Below are 23950 nucleotides of genomic sequence, written 5' to 3'. Positions count from 1 at the left end.
AAGTTTTATTTAAATAACGTCCAGTGAGAATAGAATGGGCCAATTAATACCCTTTCCTTGTAACACCAATTAACCAAGCCAGGGAGACTAAGTGCACCCTACAGCCAGCCAGACACGTGATGAGTGGGATGCCTCTCAAAGGGGACGGCCACGACCTCGGCCCCGGCCAGCTGCTGGGGGAGCGTCCACAGTCGAGCGGGGGTTCTTAATGGTTTCATCTACAGACACGATAAGGCACGCCGCCTCTGAGGCTGCTGTCAGGGCATTGATCCGCACCATAGCTGGCTCCCACACGAAGGCCTGAAAGTTGTCAGTAATGTCCTCGTTGTTGATGTCCACCCCATACCATGTGCCCCCCTGAAAAAGCAGGAAAAGAAGGGAAATAATATGGAATACTCTCAAATTTCTTCCTGTATACCGGTGCTCCAAAAACACTTGGACTGTTAGAAATCTTTGGGCTCTCTGAAACTGATAGCATGTCCACCAAGAAGACAGCATCTTCCTGTGGCATTCCTTCAAGAACCTAGAAGCACCCCTACTCCTGCCAACCACTCCCTTCCAAGCCTCGACAAACTGATCACCCAGGAGCTCTAGGGCCTCCATCAGGCAAGCTGCTGTATTTCAGGCAGGCCCCATCCTCAGGTTATCTGAGGACTAGGTGTATGAAACTGTGAGTTCTCAAAAGAAACAAGAATGGATTATTTTCTAATCCCTCCTCTCACTGCTTAAATTAAGCCTCATTTTATAGATGAGGAAACAGACACAGAGAGGTAAAGTGACTTGCTTAAAGTCCTAACACAAGCTAGAGGCAAGGTCATTCACTAAGTGTTGCTATCACAGTGCTGACCACTTAAACATATCTGCTTACCAAATGGGGAAATTAAATTCTCAGAGGCTGAAGTAACTAGCCCAGGATCACACCTGGAGGTGGTGGAGCCACGGCAGGGCCACAGATCAGCAGGGCTCTGAGTGCTTCACCATCACACTAAGAAATGCTCTGCATGAGGTCCTCTAGGCAGGAGGCTGCAGGGTTCCTCTCACTGCACCATAAGGAGCAATTATATATATATATAGAAGAACTGAAGAAACCCTGGACCTCCAATCCTGGCACCGTGGCTTCCCCTCTGACTTCAGAGACAACAGTTAGTGGGTACTGGATGGAGCTGCAGCCTATCACCTGGGCACAGCTTGTGTAAGCGCAGTACACACTCAGAATCTTGCCCCAGGCACCCACCAATCCCTGAACAAAGCACCCACCTGGGCATGCCGAGCCCGCAGCTTGTTGAGGATGTTTGTGGCATCAAAGCCAGCATTATCACACAGCTGGCGTGGGATAATCTCCAAGGCCTTGGCATATGCCCCAATCAACAGCTGCTGCTTTCCAGGAATAGTCCTTGAGTAATCCCGCAGGTACTTGGAGAGCTCCATCTCAATGGCCCCGCCACCAGCCACCACTGAATCATTCTGCAGAAACAAGACCACCTCTTAATTTAAGTGATTCCTGGTCCAAGCTCCAAGTTGGGCCACTCACCAGGTCCTCCAGCCCAGAGAGTGGTTCCTCATTCCTTCCCCTCACCCAAAGCCCCAGAAGCCCAGACATGGCCCCTGTTTAGCACATGCCAACTTCAACCCAGTGAGTCTTATGGTTTCTGACTGTCTTTAAGGTCACCTGTAGCTTGAGGGTATTGGCATTATCACTGGGATGGCTGACTACAGCAGCTCCACAGTTTGCTAACAACAAATCTTAGCTTTTAAGGCAGCAAAACCTATTTTTGAGAGACTGAGGCTCAGTTTCTCTTCGATTTGTGAGGCAAAGCAGGGCCTGCCACACCACCCCAGGAAGGCAGGTCACATAGGGAAGGAATCACCACACAAACACTGGGTCTGATCAGCTACGGCACAGTAAGCTATGCAGGCAGGAGGCCGATCAGCCCAGTACCTTACCTTGATGGCCCTCCTGACGATCATGATGGCATCATGCAGGGACCGCTCCGTTTCCTCCATAAACTGCTCAGCACCGCCACGGAGGATGAAGGTGCATGTCTTGGCCTTGGGGCAGCCGGTGAAAAAATTGTACCTATGCCCAGGATCAAATCATACACACGTGAACTCCTTTCTGCCACCATCTTGCTGTACTGTCCTCACTGCCAAGCCCTCCCAACTTAAAGCTCTGGGGGCTGCACCACTAAGGCACAAAAGGTTATAGAGTCATACTTTAGACCCAAGTAGGCCTTTTTCTCTCCTGTAACACTGAATATATCTGAGCTCTTCATGCCCAAAAGTGACCTTGAAAAAAGAACAGTACAAGCTGTATACCACACCCAAAACATGGCAGAAGGCTAGGCCCAGGGAGATACTGTGACCTTAGCCTACAGACAGCCCAGGCCTATGGCTTACCTTTCGCCGCCAATCTGAGTCTCTTCAAACACCTGGCAGCGACCCAGCACATCTTTTGACAGAGCATTCACACTGGTCTGGATTGAGCCTCCACAGGCCTAAGGCACAAGGAAGGAAAGATCTAGCAGTGAACGTTCACAATAAGCCCAATTCCCTGCCACTTAGTCTCAAAGCCAGTTCCTAGGTTGGACTTGCCACAGTGCCCCAGAGCCTCCTGCACTGGATAAACTGCCCTTTCTCTTGAGCTCCAAGAGACTCTTCCCCAAACAAAATAGAACTAAAACACATTAAAGGCCTAGTTAAAAGGAGATCGGTGTCCCTTCAATTTGGCTTACATTTTCTCCCCCAAACTAGGGTGTTTGGGCCCAGTATTTGAACTCAGGAAAAGTACTTTAAACCTAAGAGCATCTTTTGTGAGATGCTCAAGAAAGAGAGGAAATCTAGCTGGGAGCATTAATAACTGAGTTTGTCCAGCTAAACATACCATTACTGCTAGGTTCTCTCACAAACTAGATTTATTTCCTGACTTGTTCTGGTTAGACTAACTTTAAAGCAGTTTCTGTCACTGAGTGCACACACACACTGGGAATGGAGCACTTCTTAGCAAAAAGAAAGAGTTATAATACAAGGCTGAATTCCCATGCCAACCTGACAGTGCACTCTATTACAATAGTCATGAATGAAAACCCCTCAGGGCCATGAAGGCCAAGCAGTAGCCTGTGAAAGTTTACTTACCATCATTGTCCTCTTCAGATCCTCCTCAGGTACTCGGCCAGCACAGAACATGTCCCTATCAGCAAAGTACTGGGTGGCCACATCTCCAATGGGGAGTTTGGACAAGACGACTTTGGCTCCAGAATGATGGATCCTCTCTAACTTGTCATAGAGAATGTTCCACTCAGCATCAACAATTGCCTGATAATCCTGCAGAGGCCCAGAAAAGGATGAGAATGCTTTGGGGAGGAAGTTGTCATATATGGTAGGGTAACATATACTCTCTAAAATAAAACATACTAATTTATCTGGTAATTAACAGGGGTAAACAAAATAACTGCTCTTCAGTTCAAGCAAAAAAGGACCCTATAAGATAACTTAGTAACCAACTAGAACTTCCAAACACAAAAGCAGACAATAATCCCACAGCTGGGAGCTACACCAAAACTAGCACTGACATGATGTAAGAACTAGTTTAGTCTGGCTGAGTTCTAGTCTCTTCTAAGGTGCTGTACCCATGGAGTTCCCAATGAGATCCCTCCTCCAAAGGCCATTCTGTGCTAGGGACATATTTCCCAAGAGCTGCCCACAGCTGGGTGACACTGCTATCTTCAGAGGCAGCCTTGGTAATATCAGTGAAGGGAACACACCTGTCCCTGCAGCATGAGACCCAGTCTAGAAGGGGAGGAGCCTATATCAGCACAAACAAGCGGAATAAAAATGAGGGCAGGCTGTGCACCAGGAGAACCCCGGCCAACCTCTTCCCCAGGGCCAGAGCATAACATCTCAATTTCCTTAGGTCAAGGTCACTCAGGGAGAGTACAGAGTGAGAAAAGAAGTGGGCTTGGTATTTAAACATCAATATTCAGGGAAGCAGGAGGAGAAAGGGTCCCACAAAGAGCCTGAGAAGCAGAGTTGGGCTCAAGACAGCCATGACGACCCAAGGCTCTGGCCCAGAAAGCTGTCCATTTCCATGCCACTGCCAGCTGGAGAGGCCTACCTCAACTGTGTGGACTCTGATCTCGGCATTGTCTTTCTCAGCTTTCAACTCCAGCTCAACATTTAAAAGGGCAATCATGGGATTATCGTACTTTTTGGGTTGCATTTCAAACCCAGCATAAGAGAAAGTCTTCTTGAATGCAACACCAGCTACCAGCTGAGAATCCTGTTAAAAAAAATAACAGTCCAACAGTTTAGTACATGCATGAAATACAATCCAGCTAGTAGTTTGCTGGTCTAATGCTTGTCCACTCCTGTGAATCTCAAAGAGTTAATCATGTCTTTTTTTCACTGTTATAACAAAGCCTTTCCATTATCATAAAATTTGGGAGAAATCAATTTTTCAAAAAAAAAAAAAGTAACACAAAACATATTTGAGTTACCCTTTAAGGAAAATCATTCAGTTCAGTGACAAAGCAAGATAAAGACCTGTCTAGGCTGTCCCCCAAGACTGACCTTTGAAGCACTTGCCAATAGATACACGCAGTGCACTAGAAAAGGAGCCAGGTGTTTATGAATACAGCAGAAGCTATGCAAAGCTCCCCACTTCTATGCTCCAATTCCCAAACCTCAAGTTGCCTACACATAAACCTTCACACACCCTCACCTACAGTGCGCAAACACACAACCACTACAGCATGTGTGCTGTAGCCTAGATGCTTCTTCTCTCCAGAAGATGAAGCCAAAAGGTTGTAAGAATTAGAAATCTCAGCTGGGCACCGTGGCTCACGCCTGTAATCCTAGCACTCTGGGAGGCTGAAGTGGACGGATTGCTCAAGGTCAGGAGTTCGAAACCAGCCTGAGCCTGAGCAAGAGCGAGACCCCGTCTCTACTATAAATAGAAAGAAATTAGCTGGACAACTTAAAAAGATATATATATATGTATATATATATATATATATATGTATATAAAATTAGCCGGGCATGGTGGCGCATCCCTGTAGTCCTGGCTACCTGGGGGGCTGAGGCACTAGGATTGCTTGAACCCAGGAGTTTGAAGTTGCTGTGAGCTAGGCTGATGCCACGGCTCTCTAGCCTGGGCAACAGAGTGAGACTCTGTCTCAAAAAAAAAAAAAAAAAAAGAATTAGAAATCTCTTACACAGTTCCTAAGCTATCATCATGGCTCCTTCCATCTCAAGAAGTGAGTTTCTACCACTTGTTCCATAACAGAGTTTCCTGTGGGCTGGATTTAATAGCAGAGCATGATAGAAATCACACTGCACTCAGGACTCAGCACTACCATGAGACTTAGGTTCACATCTCAAGACATTTTTCTAATTTCTTTTATTTTTTTTAAAGTAGAGACAGGGTCTTGCTATTGCCCAGACTGGTCTTGAACTCCTGAGTTCAAGCAGCCCTCACACCTGGTCCTCCCAAAGTGCTAGGATTATAGGCATGAGCCACCATGCCCAGCCTCAGATCTTTTTCTTAGTAAATGACCAAGGCATTTCTCACACCATAAAAAAGGGTATTCAGTTCAATGACCTTAGGTTCTCCATCAGTGCTTATCTACAATTCTAATCTGTAATACTATAGCCTATTAGCAAACAGTATCTGTCCTCCATTCCTGCATTCATTCAAATCCACAGCCTCCTGAAGAGAGCGATGCCTGAGGTGAATCATGATTGTTGAGCAGAAATGAGTTGTCAAATAGAAAAAAGGGATATTCCCAACAGATGGGAGGCAGTGTTGTAGAATAAGGGAATGAAAAGCCACCTGAAGTTGCTAGAATGTAAAAGACTGGGACCAGTCAATGAGGAAGAGGGGAGCAGGCGGAGGCCAATTTACAAGGCTATTATAGGCTCTGCTAAGCTCTGGCTTTTATCATGGAGGCAATGTAGACCCCAGAAAGCTTTATGCAGAGGAGTAAAGTGGGGAACTCCACCCTGCAACAGTAGTAAATAGAATGGATTAGGGGATGCAAGACTGAAGGAAGGACAACCATGGTCCCAGGAAAAAGAGACAGATTTATGAAATAATTAGTGAATTAATAGGTAAAAATGAGACAATAATGACTGACAGGTTGTGGGGAGTCAGAAAGGTTTATAAGGATGACACTAGATGTCTGGTTTGAGCGACTGAATAAAGATGGTGATACCAACTGTGACAAGAAAGAAAATGCTACAGGTTTGGAGGACAAGATTTCAGTAGCAATTGGATATAGGAGCGGGATGTTCAGGGGAGAGGCTAAGGACTACAGATAAAGATCAGGAAGTTCTCAGTTAATCCTGATAATAAATAATCACTACCACCATTTATTGAATTCTGGGTCAGGTTTTACACTAATAGTTTTATATGCATGTGGGACAGTCTGGAGAAAACACAAGTGTGGCTTACAGAGTCCCTGGCTTTCTTGCCAGATAAGATTATTGGTTTTGATCCCTAGTTTAGTGGATGTCAACCTAATCTCAAGGATTTATGGAAGTAGTAAGTGGGTATGCTGGGCACAGTTCCTCACGCCTGTAATCCCAGCACTTTGAGAGGCTGAAGTGGGAGAATCACCTGAAGCCTGGAGTCCGAAACCAGCTTGTACAACCAAGCAAGACTCTGGCTATGCATACATACATACATAAAGAGAACCTCAGTCCACTGGTATGACATATGCCACAACAGAAGAGAAAATAACAAAGTGTGAATGCAATTTGGGAGAGTAAAAGTCAAAGAACAAAAACAGCTACACTACATATTTCAAGTAGGTCTTCCCCTGTCCAAATCACTTTCTTGAGATCACTGAGGAATAGAGTAAGAAGTACAATAAGCCAGAGATTGAAAAAGTCAAACGTAGCATGGAGATATCAAAGAACAATTCAGGATAGTTGCTATTTAAATTTAAATAAATCAAAATTAAATTTAAAATTCAGTTCCTAAGTTGCATTAGCTGCATTTTAGTTCTACATTATTAGTTCTCATTCCTAGCTTAGTGGATGTCAATCTAATCTCACTAAGGGCTTATGGAAGTATGAAGGCCAACAAACATAAATAGGGCTATATGTAAATAGGGCAGTGCAGATATGTTAACAGTTCCACCACCACAGAAAGTTCTACTAGACAGTGCTGAGTGAAGAGCCACACAAACTGATATAGATCAATTTCTAAAATAGGTTGTTAAAAGGTCAAAACCAAGTCAGAGAACACCATATATTGCAAGCAGTCTTTTGTGTTTAAGAACACAGTATTCACATACGTACTCATATAAGCACAAAGTAATTCTGGAAGGCTACACATATACAAACTGATAATAGTGGCTGCATATGGACCAGGGTGATGTATGGAACACTTACTATTTACGTAGGCCCTTTTTTGAACTACATATCATCTATTCAAAATAGATAGGCTGGGCATGGTGGCTCACGCCTGTAATCCTAGCACTATTAGAGGCCAAGGCAGGAGGATGGCCTGAGGCCAGAAGTTCAAGACCAGCCTTAGCAAGAGCAAGACCCCACCTCTACTAAAAATAAGAGAGAAATTAGCTGGGCAACTAAAAATTGAAAAAATGAGCCGTGTGTGGTGGTGCGTGCCTATAGTCCCAGGTACTTGGGAGGCTGAGGCAGGAAGATCGCTTTAGCCCAGGAATTTGAGGTTGCTAGGCTTGATGCCACTGTACTCTAGCCCAGGCAACAGAATGAGATTCTGTCTCAAAAAAAAAAAAAAAAAGGGAGAGCTTAACAATATCACTTACGAATAAAGAGTGGAGTAAAAAGTACTTCTCAGATTTATTAATTGGGAGGTCATATACAATTTATCTGAGCTGGCCCTACTACCTATTCACCCCCACATTGATATAGAGAACCTGAGATTCTGAAAATCAACCAGTCCAATTTTCTATTCTGTTGATAAGCAAATAAAGATCCACAGAGATTACCAAAAGTATCTACAGTTACAGCCTGTAGTGACAATATGGGAAGTACCACCCCAGTCTGACTTCCTGTCCAACATGCATTTTCTGTACAGCTGTAATGTGTGCCCTTCTTCCATATAAAGCTGTCTGAAGCGTCAATGTGAAGGCAGGAGCTGTCTAGGGAGGCAAGCTTACCTCTAGGGCACCACCCTGTACCTTCTTGATTCCAATCATTTTAAGCTGCAGCAAATCATCGAGCATCATCACCGCATCAACCACCATCTTAGCAAAGAAGGCTTTCTGCTGGGAGATAAGCTTGGAACTCAGAGCAGTCATCGCACATTTTTCCAGTAGCTTCCTCTGTTCCCTGGGACACAAGAGCAGAACCTGCATTAAGTCTTGAAAAGCAAACCCCTCTTGTCTGATTCTATTGCAATGTGGAGGCGGTTCCCTTCCAGCCTCTAATGTCGGCCCTCTCCAACTTGGCCTTCTGTATCTTCAGGGCAGATTATCAGTGACAGATGGTGACTGCAGTCAAAGACCTCACATGTGACACCTTTTAAACTAGTTTACAGCCTCTTCTGTGCTGTGTGGGCTGGGGTACAGCCAAAGGTCTCACAAGAGCCAAATAGCCCCAGGCCCATACAGAGATTGCAACGTGCTTCTATATCCCTTGGGCCACAGAAGTCAAGGTTCTGACAAAGTCCAATGCAAACTTACACTTTATCTGCCTTCTTCACAGTCACAGCGATCTCTTTGATCTTGTTAACTGCCTGCCAAGAACAGAAATTGAATGAGTCTCTCATGCTATAGACACACTACCAAAGTGGATCCCAATCTCTCATTAGTTCCTAATTTGTTTACTCCCAACTCTTAAACATTTCTACTCTACAGTCAAAACAACATTCTGGGTCTTGTAACTGCTCAGAAAACTATAAATCTCTATAGTTCAGAAAACTCCAAAAGTTAGAAATGTAGAGGAGGTATATAGTTCTGAAGAATCAACAGGGGGCTTTCAAGATTGAGCTCTGGACCTGTAGGTAACACACTAAAACAAATAAGCAGAAAAAAGCTATGACACCAGATTAGGCCAAACCTTCTGACTTACTAAAAGCACCTATGACAACTTCTAGTACTTCACATATTCATTACATATATAATACACACACAAATATATATACTAAACTTTTAATCTTTTTCAAAATTTACTCTTCATATATCATCTCATTTTAATGTCCCCACTTGAAACAGAGACGGCAAAGGGAGAAAGGCCAAGAGAAATGAAGTACCTCGCCCAAATCACAAAATGAAGGCTAAAGAGTGAATACTAACTAGGTCTCAAGATGTGCCATGAGGTACTTGATGAAAACAAAGTTAGTCCTTAGTTACTAAGAGCCTATACCTACATAGTAGACTATACCTACTATAGTCTACCTATACTAGACTATACCTAGTCTACTAGGCTGTTTAAGCTGAAGGTTAAAGAGATTAATGTATGACATCAAGTAGGTACTGAATAATACAACTTAGAATCTTTGGAATAAGTCAGAAAGTGCCCAAAGAACCTCATTCTCCATCCTTCCACACACCAGGAAAAATATTCCCCTCACTAAGAAAAACGTGAAGGCACCCAGGCACAAGGTCGGGTTAACCAGTACTCCCATACCAACTGGGTGGCTGTGCGGAAAGCTCGAATGATGATCTGGGGATGCAAACCTTCCTCCACGTATGGTTTCACCTGCTTCAAAAACTCCGCAGCCAGCAAGGTCACTGAGGTGGTGCCATCACCAACCTGGAAGAAGATAGGAAATAAACATTTTCTGATATTTAGGAAATTAAGCCCTGAAACTCCATTTTTAGGCACTCTACCCATTTAAACTGGACAACTATTTAAATGGGTGTCAAGCTTTTTTCTGGAAGCATAGGTTTTTGAAACAAGTAGAAAGAAGGTGACAGTAGGTATCCATCTTGTCAAATAGTCCTGAATTAATTCCCCAGACCCATTCTCCATAAAGAACTGACATAGGCAATCAAATTTTTTTAGGATATGAAATCACACATGTGAATTAACTGAGAACGTATTTATTATATACAAGGCATTGTGATGAATAAGACAGTTCTTGTCATGCTTATAATACAATGCTTACATGTCATAATAACCATGGCACCAAGAAGCATGAGAAAAATAATCTTTTTTTTTTTTTTTTTGAGACAGAGTCTCACTTTGTTGCCCAAGCTAGAGTGAGTGCCGTGGCGTCAGCCTAGATCACAGCAACCTCAAACTCCTGGGCTCAAGCGATCCTCTTGCCTCAGCCTCCCGAGTAGCTAGGACCACAGGCATGTGCCACCATGCCCGGCTAATTTTTTCTATATATTTTTAGTTAGCCAATTAATTTGTTTGTATTTATAGTAGAGATGGGGCCTTGCTCTTGCTCAGGCTGGTTTTGAACTCCTGACCTTGAGCAATTCTCCTGCTTCAGCCTCCCAGAGTGCTGGGATTACAGGCGTGAGCCACCACACCCGGCCGAGAAAAATAATCTTTAAGGAGCAAAAAGTATTGTAGGAGTTTACAAAAAGATAATTTTCAGCCAAATTCTACTAAAATAAACCTCCCAGGACCTGCTGCAGTTTTTTATATTTCAAAAACTATTAAGAATAAACAGATTACAAGTCTGCTAATCTTTCTAAGATGGTGCTATTCTGTGATGAGATCTCTATCCAATTTTTAATGAGGGAGAAAAAGAATGAGAGCTTTTAAGAAAACTGATAAAGAGGCTAAGGCAGGAGGATCCCTTGAGCCCAGGAGTCTGAGATTGCTGTGAGCTAGGCTGACACCATGGCACTCTAACCCAGGTGACAGACCAAGACTCTGTCTCAAAATAAATAAATAAATAAAAAAAATAAAAAATAGAAAAAGAAAACTGAGAAATGTCCAGGCATGATGGCTCACACCTGTAATCTCACCACTTTGGGAGGCCAAGGCAGGAGGATCCCTTGAGGCCAGGAGTTTGAAATCAATCTGGGCATCACAGTAAAACCTCATCTCTACAAAAATTAGCTGAGTGTGATGTAGTAGTCCTAGCTACTTGAAGCTGAGGCAGGAGGATCGCTTGAGCCCAGGAGTTTGAGGCTGAAGTGAGCTATGATGACAATACTGCACTCCAGCCCAGGCAAGAGAGCAAGACCCCATCTCAAACAAAACAAAACAAACAAACAAAAAAACTTTTAAGAGAAGAGAGTGAAGGAGCAAGCAAGCATGTGTTTCAACCACCATTTAAACATACAATCGATTTCCCTACCTCAGCATCTTGGGATTTGGCAATGTCCACTAAAGTCTTTGCTGCAGGATGCACAACATCAAGGAGTTTCAGAATTGTGGCCCCATCATTAGAAATTGTTGCTTTGCCTTAAAAAAAAACAAATAAAAGTTTAAAGCCTCTTTTTTAAATTCTGTCTTCTAGTTGGACCTGGAGTCCAAATACACTTTATTGGGATGGGGCAGACAGGATCATGGCAAGATTAAAGGGGACAGGCAGGGCTCGGTGGCTCAGGCCTGTAATCCTAACACTCAGGGAGGCTGAGGTGGGTGGATTGCTCAAGGTCAGGAGTTTGAAACCAGCCTGAGCAAGAGCGAGACCCCATCTCTACTAAAAATAGAAAGAAATTAATTGGCCAACTAAAAATACATAGAAAAAATTAGCCAGGCATGGTGGCATATGCCTGTAGTCCCAGCTACTTGGGAGTCTGAGGCAGAAGGATTGCTTGAGCCCAGGAGTTTGAGGTTGCTGTGAGCTAGGCTGATACCACAGCACTCTAGCCTGGGCAACAGAGTGAGACTCTGCCTCAAAAAAAAAAAAAAAAGATTGAAGGGAACAGATACTGATCTCATTTTATAAAGTTAGCTCTGTGTACAAGGAGCCACCTAAAATCATAAGCTTTCAAAGACCACAGGCTTCCAATCTTGTTTGAACAGCAATTATTACAGCTTGACTGGATGTAGAAAATATTTTAAAATAAGAGCAACCACTTAGATAGATATTCTTAACAAGCTGACACCCTCACCCATCAATTAATACACTAAAACCTACGGGGAAATTTTCTCCTTGTCTTGACCATACAATGGGAGTGACCATAGGCAACTCCAAATGGTTCTATTTCATGTTTCTAGGCCCTGTCTTCAGGCAACGAACTACTGAGCCCAGGTTCTCCAATATATTCCCACAAGGGCTCAGCATGCAGGACAAGGTATGAAATGGAACTGCTTCAGAGTAAGCAATCCCTTAGAGATCTTAAAAGCAGTGGCATTTCTGATGCCAACCTGTGCTAGTCCAAAACACTCCCTAAGAGCATCCTCTCACGTGTACAGGCCTGAGAAACCCTGTAGACTTACCTCGGCCATCCACAATAAGCTTATCCATGCCACGGGGACCCAGGGTAGTTCTTACAGCCTCAGCAATCACCTGGCAGGCACTGATGTTACTCACAAGCTGGGGAATTCCTTGGGAGCTATCAGTCCCTTCTTTTAACAGAATAACTGGTGTGGGCTAGAGAAGAAAGAACAATTGACTGCTTTTAATAATCATCTATTACAATGAGATTCAAGGGGGGAGGAGAAAAATGATCCTATCTCCCATGTAAGAGAATTACCTAGAGGCCTTCTTGAACCATATTCTCCCATTGTCCACCACATCCATTCCCCACAAGCCTCTACCACCAGAGTACTGTCAAGATTACAGCATACCCTGCACGTGTGCTAGACAGGAAAATGGTCTGAGAAGCACTGATGTGATCGAATAAATCATGTGTTCACCAGTGCCCACATGAATGGGCATAAACTTTTCAACTTCTGATCTTATTCCCTGTGCTGAGGAATTAGGTCACAACATAGGAGGAAGCAGGCCCTGCTCAGTGTTCACCCCCACCAAAACATCTACTTATGTTATTACAGCTCAATCTTAGAGAAGCAGATGGGGCATTGATGCAAAATGCAAGAAGCCAACAGCTTGAGGTATTGTCCTGGAGATGCCTAGGCAGGAAGCTTTGTCAGGGATGTTCAGCTGGAGTGGAAGAAAACAGGCAGAGAAACAAAGAACACCTTTGTCCTGCCTCACAAAATGACAAGTCTAATTCATACAGTAGTGTTTCTCTCTCTCATGCTGGCTCAATAAAGCGTCTGTGTGACTATTTCCAATCAGCTACCCCAAAGTTGTTTTTCTCTTTCTATTTTGTTTTGGTTTCCAGAATAGTCACTATCCCTATAAGGGGTTCATTTTCAGGCTTGCTTTAGAAACTTTGGGAAGACAGGGATACTTGCTTGTTTTATTTATTTTTTAAATACCCATAGTCACTAATGCACACTTGCTTGTTTTAAAGGGCCTGCTCTTGGCCTGGGGCGGTGGCTCACACCTGTAATCCTAGCTCTCTGGGAGGCGGAGGGGGGCAGATTGCTCGAGGTCAGAAGTTCAAAACCAGCCTGAGCAAGAATGAGACCCTGTCTCTACTATAAATAGAAAGAATTTAATTGGCCAACTAATATATATAGAAAAAATTGGCTGGGCATGGTGGCACATGCCTGTAGTCCCAGCTACTCGGGAGGCTGAGGCAGGAGGATCACTTGAGCCCAGGAGTTTGAAGCTGCTGTGAGCCAGGCTGACACCACGGCACTCACTCTAGCCTGGGCAACAAAGCGAGACTCTGTCTCAAAAAAAAAAGAGAGGGCCTGCTCTTTGCTCTAAGGACCATTAGCAGAGAGTTATTTCTCAACTTAGCAAACCAGAGTTCTTTCTCCCTGCATCTAAGCCTGAGCCTTCAGAAATGAGCTCATGAACCAGATCCAGTCTTTCCAAGTGTTTCTGACTAATTTTGTGTGTGAAACAGAATATAGTGAAGGTAAATACTATTTCAAAACTTGTATTGTGTTATTTAAATGTGTATTACTAGGCTATGGCTTAAAATTTATTTATTTAGTATGAAATGCAATGAAGTTTCAAAGCCACTGCACCAGTCTACCCCTGGGGTACTTAAGCGATCTGAGCAGGGAAGGTACAGGAAAGCACCGGGGTGTCCTGGGCTAACAGTAACAAGTGAGGAATTCATATACTAAAAACACAGTCTAGCAACCCATGAGACTAACTCTGTACTACATAATTCCTTAAAAAGTCCAACTCCTCTGGCCAGGGTAGCTATACAGTAATGAGCAAGTGGAAGACTGGAATAAAGCTAAAGAGGTAGGCAGGAACTAGATCACATACCCACTTGTAGATAGACTATGTATGGAAAGGAATTTATATTTCATTCCTACAAAAAAAGATAGCCCTGGAAAAACTTTCAGCAGAGGGATGCCATACTGTGATTTACATTAAAACAAAAATCACCATAGAAAATGGGTAAGAGGCAACACATAATATGTGAATGTATAAAAATGGGCTAGAAAGATGCCCTGCAAACTCTAAGGAATAAGAGAATAGAGATAATTTAACATATTACTCAGTACATTTTTAAATGATTTCAAATAATCACTTATTACTCATTAAATTTTTTTTTTTTAAAGAATGCTTGTCATATAACCCCCAAAATCTGGGATCAGGCATGGGTTGGAGAGAAAATTCCTTCCTATTCCTGGAGTGTGCCAGGTCTGGTGATAAGAAATGACTTCTCTATCCTCCCAGCATTCTTTCAGGCCCTTCAGTTGGCCCAGTCCCTGGTGCCTTCTGTAAGGGAAAAATGTGTCTCCTGAAAGGCTTCCCCATCACCCAGTCCTGCTAAACCATTCCTTATGGCAGTCTCAAGTCTTCTTTGGTCCACCCCTGCCCTGGATGGAGTCTTATAACTTAAATAAAAAACCAACTTGAGGCCTGGTGCGGTAGCTCACGCCTGTAATCCTAGCATTCTGGGAGGCCGAGGCGGGCAGATTGCTCAAGGTCAGGAGTTCAAAACCAGCCTGAGCAAGACCCTGTCTCTACTATAAAAATAGAAATAAATTAATTGGCCAACTAATATATATATATATGAAAAAATTAGCCTGGCATGGTGGCGCATGCCTGTAGTCCCAGCTACTTGGGAGGCTGAGGCAGTAGGATCACTTGAGCCCAGGAGTTTGAGGTTGCTGTGAGCTAGGCTGACGCCACGGCACTCACTGTAGCCTGGGCAACAAAGCGAGACTCTGTCTCAAAAAAAAAACAAAAAAAACCCAACCCAATTTGAGTCTCAATCCCTTCCTATCACCTTCAACAGGTTCTTCCATCTCTTCAACAGGCTTATTCAATGCTTCTGTATACTTTTTCTTACCTCCACCTGCAAATTGTACCCTCATCTACAAGAGCCACCACATCATTTCTACCAAAACCATTTTCTTACCACCAGGCCAGCAATTCCTCAGAACCCCAACACTTCTGAGAAGTTTTATCTACTGCAGTAAACACTGTACCCTGAACAGGTGATCCTGAACAGGTGATCTCATGACTTTCTCTTCGCTTTTCCCTGCTCACAACCTTTGTATCACCATCATCATCTTTAAGTACAGGTTTCCCAAAGGCAAGGACCACAGTTAATTTGATCTGTAGAGAGCCAAGATTTGGCAATTTGAACATGAAGCAATGTTCAGCAGCTGAAAATTTAACTGTTACTTCAAAGTAAACCATGAAATAAGATAGCATTGGCTTTTGATTTTTTTGGAAAAGCACTGGCAGTATGGTGACACTAAATTTACTGGCAATTCTTAAGTACCCAGCAAGAAGGGCTTGGAAGCAGCTGACTCCATAGTCCCTATGTCCCCTATGCTTTGTAGGCTCTGTAGAAACGGCAGGCTGGGCCCTCCTCTAACAGATCCTCAGCAGCAAGCCCAGCTTCTGTCCCTCAGTTACATTCAATCTCACTCATTTTTATTACTCAAGTAAAGAACAGCAGAATCCAATAATCTGCCAGGGGTATCATGGAAGGCTTTGGAATTTCAGCTTCATGATCTTCCTCTTCATCCTACTTTAAAATTTTTACCCAGCATTATTAAGCTTGATGTTCTACAAAACAAGACCAGACATGTATATGCCAAGGCACATAGTGTTCAACAAACAAAGGCAAGGATATACACTCTGTACAAGCTATACCAAAGTCACAGGACTGAAGTTTTGGGGGACCTTTTAACCTCTCTTTCAATCACAGAAGGCTTCTAGAATATCGGGGACCAATCTGATGACAGGAGGACTCTTGATGATAGGAGTTTCACACTGCAAAATGGGGAAGACACAGAAACAGCTGATACAACAGAGAAACAGTCAATCTGACAGGGCGGGAGTCAGTTTTGGGAAAATCCAAGTGTTGTGGTGTGGAGCCCCTCTGTGAAGGGTTTTATCACCACACAGAAAAATCTTGGTTCTGCTCCAGTTCCTTGGAATGCCAACCAAAGCTCTTATGAAAGCCTTGGGAGCTGGCTGGACTGTAGGTGTGAAAGAAAGCAAGCAACCACTTAGCAGAATAAGTGCTAGTATTGCGGAGTGCTTACTACATGCTAGGCATATTACATGTTACAAACCCAGGCACTCATTGTGGCTTCAAAGCCCTGACTCTCAATTACTATACCATGCTGCTTCTGCACAGAAGATGAAGAGGATTTCTACTGAATAGGTAATGCTGAAGATGGACTGAAAAAGGACAGTGCTAGAGGGATAAAGGGGAGAGGGAGTACAGATAAATGCCAAGTTCCTTCCACCCTGTGTACAAAGTGAATTCACATGGCATTTGATAGGAGAAGGAATGACATCTATCAAGACAGGGAAAAGCTGCAAGATGCGTGAAAAGAACAGAGAACTGAGTCGTACTGATAGGACAATATGGATAAGTGAACTGCCAAGTACGCAATATATTGGTCAGGGTTTTGTCATCAAACAACTCTTTAGAGTTGGCCCTACTCACTAGCAACCCAGGAGATACCACTGAGGCTTGGGACTCACGGAATGTATCTGCAGCTCTGAGGGGGGTGGGGAGAATGGGCTGGGGGGGTGGTGGAGAGCAGAGCTTACAAAAGCCCTTTAAGCCCGGCGCGGTGGCTCACGCCTGTAATCCTAGCTCTCTGGGAGGCTGAGGCGGGCGGATTGCTCAAGGTCAGGAGTTCGAAACCAGCCTGAGCAAGAGCGAGACCCCGTCTCTACTATAAAATAGAAAGAAATTACTTGGCCAACTAATATATATATAAAAATTAGCCAGGCATGGTGGTGCATGCCTGTAGTCCCAGCTACTTGGGAGGCTGAGGCAGCAGGATTGCTTGAGCCCAGGAGTTTGAGGTTGCTGTGAGCTAGGCTGACGCCACGGCACTCACTCTAGCCTGGGCAACAAGCGAGACTCTGTCTCAAAAAAAAAAAAAAAAAAAAAAGCCCTTTAGGAGCTTCCAAGATTCACAGCAACTCCCCAACCCCTCAGCTCCAACTTTAAGAAAACGACACCCAGAGTTAGGTAGCCAACTAGAAAAGCCTATCTAATGTCAACGGAGTCAGAGCCCGGGTCTTTCCACCTCTGATCCAGTGTCCCCATCTATCCTGCCCATTCTCCTGGCTGAGACTGCATCCCCAGACACCAGCAGGGCCTAGTGCGTTCAGCAGGCACTCACTAGGCGTTTACTTCACGACTGCACCCGTGAGTGAACACTAGCGGAAGTGTCTGTTTCCCTGCATGCAGCGGCGGAAGGCGGGCGGGTTTGGGGACAGTGAACAACCACAAGGTTCCCATGCTGCCTCTGCCCATTCTCGCAAGCACATGTTTTCACGGTCCGCATTTCCCAGGACAGCCCGCGCTTCCAAGTCTGGCCACCGACCTCGTAAGCACGCTCAACCCTCACTCGTTTTACCCAGGTTCCGACTGGAGGGGGATTCTCGGCCCTAAAGCACCCTCTGACTTGCCGTACCCAACCGGCCCGACCACAGCTCTCCCTCGAGCCCCAAACAGCCCTCGCCAACCGCTCCTGCTCGGTGCTAGGGTCCAGCCGGGCCGCGGCGAGCCGGGGTCGCCCACAAGCGGAGGTCGGGGCGAGGACAGAGGCGATAGACGGAAAAGGGTCCTAAAGAGCCGACGCCAGCCGGGCGGTGCCGGCCACGACCCAGATGGCCGCGGATGGCGGCGGATACGCGAGACCCCACTCACCATCATTTTGGAAGCTTATTCAGGGACCCGCACTACTCTTCCTTGCCTCTTTCTATCGGGGCCGCCCAGCAACCCACAATGCCCCGCGCTACAGAAATCCCCAGAAGCTTCGCCAAGCCGTTGCACCCAGAGAGGAAGCAGACAGGCCACTTCCGCCACTCTATGGTTCGCTACCACAGAGTCGCTGTGGCTAGAAGAGCCAGAGGCTGGGCCTTGGCCAGAAGAGCCAGTGTCTGGGCCTGGACGCTCTAGCGAGAGGTGCTAGTTATCGCGGGGTTGTGGCGTTTCGGTCTTGCTTTTGTCTTTGAGCCTGTAGGGTCCTTGCTCCCTCGATCCCGTCACCCACGAACCTTGACTCCATTCCCTCTACCCACGGACGTCAGACCAAGGAAAGCAGTAAAGACAAACGTTTATTAAATGCCAACTGTGAGACAGACTTATGCTAAATAGGCACTTTTCGTGAGTGATCTGATTTAATCCTCACAACCCTATTCTGCTGGTACTATCATCATGTCCATTTTACTGATGAGGGAACCGAGGCGGAGAGGTTAAGAAAGGTGTCCACGTCACAGTTACACAGTAAGTGCTAGCGAAGCGGGCGTGGGAAGCCGGCCTCAATGCCGGTTTTCTAGCTCTGTAGTGGCCAGAGCCTACCCGCGGGTGGCATGCCTCAGACCGCGGCCAGCGCCGCTGGAACTGGGCGGAGGACCGCCGGGCTAGACGGATGCCTTCCCGAGGAGGGGGTGAGAGGAGGCAAATCGTCAGACGAGGCGCCCTCGGGGAGGATCCGGCTAGACCACAGGAGCTGACCGCCAGGACTTTTGATTGCTGAAGCGAGTCCTGCGGGGCGCCTACGGCCAGCTCCCGCTCCTTCCGCAACCGCCCGCCCATAGCTGGGGAGGTACCCGAGAGTCGAACCCAAACTGAGACAAGCAGAGGCGGGGCTGAAGTGCGGGCCAGTAGTAGCCAGAGTTTAGACCAATCAGCCCTCGGCCCTACTTGTCTCGACCAATAGGAAGTGGGCTAAGGCGCAGAGGCGGAAAGTGTAGCTACATGAGCAGGCGTCAGAGCCAATCAGCCGTGGGTCTCGTTCCCGTTGTCCAACCAGCGGCGAGAGCGGGTATGTGGGCGGGAGGCCGGAGCAGCTGTCAGGCTAAAGTCCGGCGAGCGACGCTCGGGGACGGCGGGAGGAGACGCTGCGCCGGGCCGGGCCCTGGAGATGGTCCCCGGCGCCGCGGGCTGGTGTTGTCTCGTGTTCTGGCTCCCCGCGTGCGTCGCAGCCCACGGTGAGCGGCAACGGGCGGGGCTACGCTGCGGGGCGGGGCTGGCCGTCCAGCTTTCGCGTGTCTCGGGCTGGGGGCCATGGGTCACCTTGGGGATCCCGCGAGTTCAGAGCAGGACTGGTCTGGGGACGGACGGCTGGAGTGAGTGGGTGCTGGCCCCCAGGGACATAAGCTGGGCGCAGCCTGAGGCTAAGCTCTGAGTCCGCAGCTTCCCACGTTCAAGCAGGTCCCCGAACCTCCCCCGCCTCTCTACCCATTAGCACCTACCCAGGTGACTTAGGGTAAGACCAGGAGGAGGCACAAGGAACAACTAAAGATGCTACAAGCTAGAGATATGTATGTGAACATTCATATACATATACAGAAGCACACATTCCTACACGTGGGTTCACACAAGTACCCCAAACCGGTTGCACCTACACAAGCAGACATACCACAATTTATACAGATAAGCACATGCAAAGGCAAGCAAGGATGTGTGGGGGGAGAAGGGTAAGTTTACCACTAATCCAGGAAGGCTTCCAGGGGATGTATCTGATGGGGAGCCCCACTTCGAGGACAAAAGTCTATATAGCTAAGTCAGTGGAGCTCTACTTGGTGGCTGTGATTTGGACAGTAAACAAGGACAGCTAAAGCCACAACCATGCCCAAGCCTAGCACATAGTAGTGGCTCAGTAGTTTGTTGATTGACTAATGGACCTGTGGCAGCAGCTTTTATCCTTCAACATTCCTCAGTCTCTCTGGGCTAAGGAAACCAGGACTCAAGTCCAGTTAAAACGTTAAACTCTGGTGCTGAAGTTTCCATACCTTCAGAAAAATCTAGTTCTTCTGGTAACTCTCTTCCTCAGTACAGTGGAGCTGGACAGTTATTTATTCATTCAACCTTTATTGAGCACCCGCTATATTGTAGCCACTATGCTAGGCTCTGGAGATTCAGTAATGAATGAAGCTACAAACTTAAGATCCTTGTCCTAGTGGAAGAGATAAGACATTAAACAATTGTGAATCCTGAATAATAATCAATTATGTTGAACTATCAACTGAATAGTACATTTGAATGGGTTTAGGGGAGGGCAATCATGAGGCAGAAGCTTTCTCTGAGAAAGTGACATTTAAGCTATGATCTGAAAGATGACTACGAGTGAGCCAGGTAAAGTGGTGGCAGGAGGGTGGGAGTAGGGAGCCTTCCAGGTAGAGGGAACAGCTTGCAGTTAGACCCAGAGAAATGAAGGAACTGAAAGGCGGCCAGTGCAGCTTGACCATAGGAAGATTAGATTGTAGTAGTGGCCAGAGGCCAGATCAAGGAAGGCCTTGTAGGCCACCCCTAAAGTTTAGATTTTAAGTGCAAAGGGAAGTCATTGAAAGCTATTGATGCCCTGAGCATGGTGATATGATTATAATTGCTAAGATGTTTTAAGATCTCAAGTTGTTGTTTGTGGAATGGACCTTAGTGAGCAAGAATGGAGGCAGGTAGACCAGTTAAGAAGCTGAACAGGCCGGGCATGGTGGCTCACGCCTGTAATTCTAGCACTCTGGGAGGCCGAGGCGGGCGGATTGCTCAAGGTCGGGAGTTCGAAACCAGCCTGATCGAGACCCCGTCTCTACTAAAAATAGAAAGAAATTAATTGACCAACTAAAAAAAATATACAAAAAATTAGCCGGGCATGGTGGTGCATGCCTGTAGTCCCAGCTACTTGGGAGGCTGAGGCAGGAGGATTGCTTGAGCCCAGGAGTTTGAGGTTGCTGTGAGCTAGGCGGACGCCACGGCACTCACTCTAACCAGGGCAACAAAGTGAGACTCTGTCTCAAAAAAAAAAAAAAAAAAAAAAAAAGAAGCTGAACAGTCAGGAAGAGATGATAGTGACTGGACTAGAGATATGGCAGTGGGACTAGAAAATCAACTTTTAAGTTTTTGAGAGAACTGTTTTGTACTGGGGCCACTACATCTCTAACCTGAAACTCCCAGGTCTTTGGAGCAAAAATGGATTAACTCTAGAGCCTCAGTCTTCCTGGCTCACCTATGTATGCAGCAGCTGGTGCTCTAAACCTCTGGGGTTACTAACTCTGTCTGCATCAATTCTATCCTCCCCAGGGCAAAGACCATCTATCCCACCTACCGGGGGAGTCCAACCAGCTGAAGCTGGGGCCCTGTACCCAGATTATAGCCAGCCCAGTTGAAGACACAGGTCTGTGATCTGCACATGAACCAGCTTGTTCTCAGGAGGCTTCTCACCTGTACTCTTTATCTTTCAGGCTTCCGCATCCATGATTATTTATACTTTCAAGTGCTGAGTCCTGGGGACATTCGATACATCTTCACAGCCACACCTGCCAAAGACTTCGGTGGTATCTTTGTAAGTTCAGAGAGGCCCCTGATCTCTGATCCTCAATCTCCCCCTTCCCCTCTCATCCCACCTGAGTGCTGAGACAGGCAAGGGAGGAGAATCCAGCTGTCCTCCAGGAGCTGCACTGCAGAAAGGAAGCACTTCCAGCTACTCCCCTGGGTATAATATAGACCTGGGCACAGTGGAAGGACAAGCTGTCTCCTTGGGTGACATGAAATAATGAAATATCAAGGGCACCAGTTTCTTTTGCCAGCTTTAGCTCTGAACTATGTGACTTAAGGCAAGTCACTTCCCCTTTCTGGGTCTATAACCAATTCCCCTACCTATTTCATGAAAAGGCAGGGTAAGGTAGGACAACCAGATAGGCCTTTGTGAGAATTAAGTAAAAATGCTCAAGTGCCTGGCAACACAGAAACCACTCCACATTTCCTTCACACTTTATGAGGTGCCAATAAGATGGGATTCTCAGCCCAGTCCTAAAGCTGATGTGTCTCCTTACACTCTCACCTCAAAATGTCTAAACGTTTTTCAGCACACAAGGTATGAGCAGATTCACCTTGTCCCTGCTGAACCTCCAGAGGCCTGCGGGGAACTCAGCAACGGCTTCTTCATCCAGGACCAGATCGCTCTGGTGGAAAGGGGGTAAAGAGTGGGCAGGCATGGGCAGATTCTGAGGTTATCGGTGGTGGTGGTGCTTTGAAATTGCTGTTTTTGAATGATTCATACTTTTAAGGGTCTTTAAGAAATGTCTTAAGGTTATCCATACTTTGGGCTATTTACTTACAAGCTTTAGAACAAATTCTTCATAGTCCTCCTTCCATACTCCCAGGGTGATGGTCTGGGGGAGAGTAGCTAGGACCTGCCTTTCCTTTGGTCTCATCACCACCTTTTCCAGGGGCTGTTCCTTCCTCTCCAAGACCCGAGTGGTACAGGAGCATGGCGGGCGGGCAGTGATCATCTCTGACAATGCAGTTGACAATGACAGCTTCTACGTGGAGATGATCCAGGACAGTACCCAGCGCACAGCTGACATCCCTGCCCTCTTCCTGCTCGGCCGAGATGGGTGAGGGCTCCTTGTCTCTGGCTGTGTCAGCACCAGGTTGGGTGCCATTACTTGGGGAGGTCAAGGGTAATCACCAGTCCCTTCCAATGGGCCTCATCTTGGGGTGCCTCAGATGAAGGGCAAAAAAGTTCCTGGGCTTTGGAATTCCCAGAGTGGTGGGGACAGTGGGGCATGACAGGATGCCAAGAAAGTGACCATGGCCACCTTTCTTCATGCCCTCCCAGCTACATGATCCGCCGCTCGCTGGAACAGCATGGGCTGCCATGGGCCATCATTTCCATCCCAGTCAATGTCACCAGCATCCCCACCTTTGAGCTGCTGCAACCACCCTGGACCTTCTGGTAGAAGAGGTGGTCCCATATTCCAGCCATAAGTGACTCTGGGCTGAGGAGGAGCAGCCCAGAAATTTTGCTATTTGAAATTTGGGGATAGCATTTAGGGACAAGTGAAGCCAGGTAAAGGAAAAGGCCTTGGCTAGGCTGAGGGAAGCCACACCACTGGCCTTCCCTTGCCTAGGGCCCCCAAGGGCACCTCATAAGAGGCAAGAGCCAGGCCCCAGGGCTTCTGGCTAGAATCTGGAACAAAAGGAGTTAAAGGCATACAGCCTGCGAGCCATCTGTGACCTGCCACATCCCACCTGGCTCCACCATCCTCTAGCCAGGGTCTCTTCACAGTGACTTTCGCAGCAGTTGTTGGAGTGGTTTAAGGAACTGGTGTTTGGGGACTCAATAAACCCTCACTGACTTTAGCAATAAAACTTCTCATCAGGGTTGCAACTGTGTCCTATAATAAGAGCACACAGGGGTGGGAAGGGCCTTCAAACTCACTCATCTGGTCCCATACCGTCGTTTTGAGGAAAGGAAACTGATGCCCAGAGAAGATGAGTTACCCAAGGTCCTTTAGGACCAGTGTTCAGACTGTTAGTCTTGGATCCCAACACAGCCTCCTACTCAAGAGCTTAGGAAGCCCAAGGAAGCCACAGTTCAGCCCCCTGGGAGGAAGACAGCTTGTAGCCTAGAACTGGGGATCCAAACTGAACCTCAGAGGACCCTTGCTCTTGGGCTTTAGAACATCTACACATCAGAGTACAAAAAGAGCAGAGATGAGCCCAAGCTGGGGAGCCTGGAGCTTGTTTCCTGCCATTGCCTGGTCTAACCTATGCCCCTTTGCACCTACCTACGT

General features: G+C 46.3%; 2 protein-coding genes across 4 annotated transcripts; one reads left to right on the top strand and one right to left on the bottom strand.

The window, feature by feature from the left end:
- Window positions 1–3: 3 nt before the first annotated feature.
- Window positions 4–18237, bottom strand: CCT7 (chaperonin containing TCP1 subunit 7). 3 transcript variants are annotated; one of them, XM_012756320.3, is made up of 12 exons: window positions 18078–18237; window positions 12340–12493; window positions 11249–11355; window positions 9616–9741; window positions 8670–8722; window positions 8145–8316; window positions 4112–4276; window positions 3133–3321; window positions 2398–2495; window positions 1945–2077; window positions 1258–1464; window positions 4–357 (listed from the first exon to the last, which is right to left on the bottom strand). In XM_012756320.3, the coding sequence occupies exons 1-12, from the start codon at window positions 18081–18083 to the stop codon at window positions 136–138; spliced, it is 1632 nt and encodes a 543-aa protein (XP_012611774.1). In that variant the 5' UTR covers window positions 18084–18237; the 3' UTR covers window positions 4–135. The 3 variants fall into 3 exon arrangements, with proteins under 3 accessions (XP_012611774.1, XP_075856993.1, XP_075856992.1); XM_076000878.1 differs by lacking the exons at window positions 11249–11355; window positions 12340–12493 and having other exon boundaries at window positions 18078–18234; XM_076000877.1 differs by lacking the exons at window positions 11249–11355; window positions 18078–18237.
- Window positions 18238–18335: 98 nt separating this feature from the next.
- On the top strand, window positions 18336–23544 carry PRADC1 (protease associated domain containing 1). The gene is made up of 6 exons (XM_012756324.3): window positions 18336–18656; window positions 19186–19363; window positions 21614–21714; window positions 22238–22347; window positions 22601–22768; window positions 22993–23544. Exons 2-6 carry the CDS (start codon window positions 19297–19299, stop codon window positions 23111–23113), a joined length of 567 nt encoding a protein of 188 aa, XP_012611778.1. The 5' UTR covers window positions 18336–18656; window positions 19186–19296; the 3' UTR covers window positions 23114–23544.
- Window positions 23545–23950: the final 406 nt, after the last annotated feature.

The sequence above is a fragment of the Microcebus murinus genome, chromosome 3 (genome assembly GCF_040939455.1).
Source record: "Microcebus murinus isolate Inina chromosome 3, M.murinus_Inina_mat1.0, whole genome shotgun sequence".
In the NCBI taxonomy this organism is placed as follows: Eukaryota; Metazoa; Chordata; class Mammalia; order Primates; family Cheirogaleidae; genus Microcebus; species Microcebus murinus.
This window is presented reverse-complemented; position numbering and strand designations above follow the sequence as displayed.

Coding starts and splice junctions, on each gene's coding strand:
- CCT7 (XM_012756320.3), bottom strand. Junction 2,496..3,132: donor ATCTGAAGAGGACAATGATG/GTAAGTAAACTT, acceptor CTTGTGCCTTAG/GCCTGTGGAGGCTCAATCCA. Junction 358..1,257: donor TGCGGGCTCGGCATGCCCAG/GTGGGTGCTTTG, acceptor CTGCTTTTTCAG/GGGGGCACATGGTATGGGGT.
- PRADC1 (XM_012756324.3), top strand. CDS start 19,297: ATGGTCCCCGGCGCCGCGGGCTGGTGTTGTCTCGTGTTCTGGCTCCCC. Junction 21,715..22,237: donor AAGACTTCGGTGGTATCTTT/GTAAGTTCAGAG, acceptor AACGTTTTTCAG/CACACAAGGTATGAGCAGAT. Junction 22,769..22,992: donor TTCCTGCTCGGCCGAGATGG/GTGAGGGCTCCT, acceptor ATGCCCTCCCAG/CTACATGATCCGCCGCTCGC.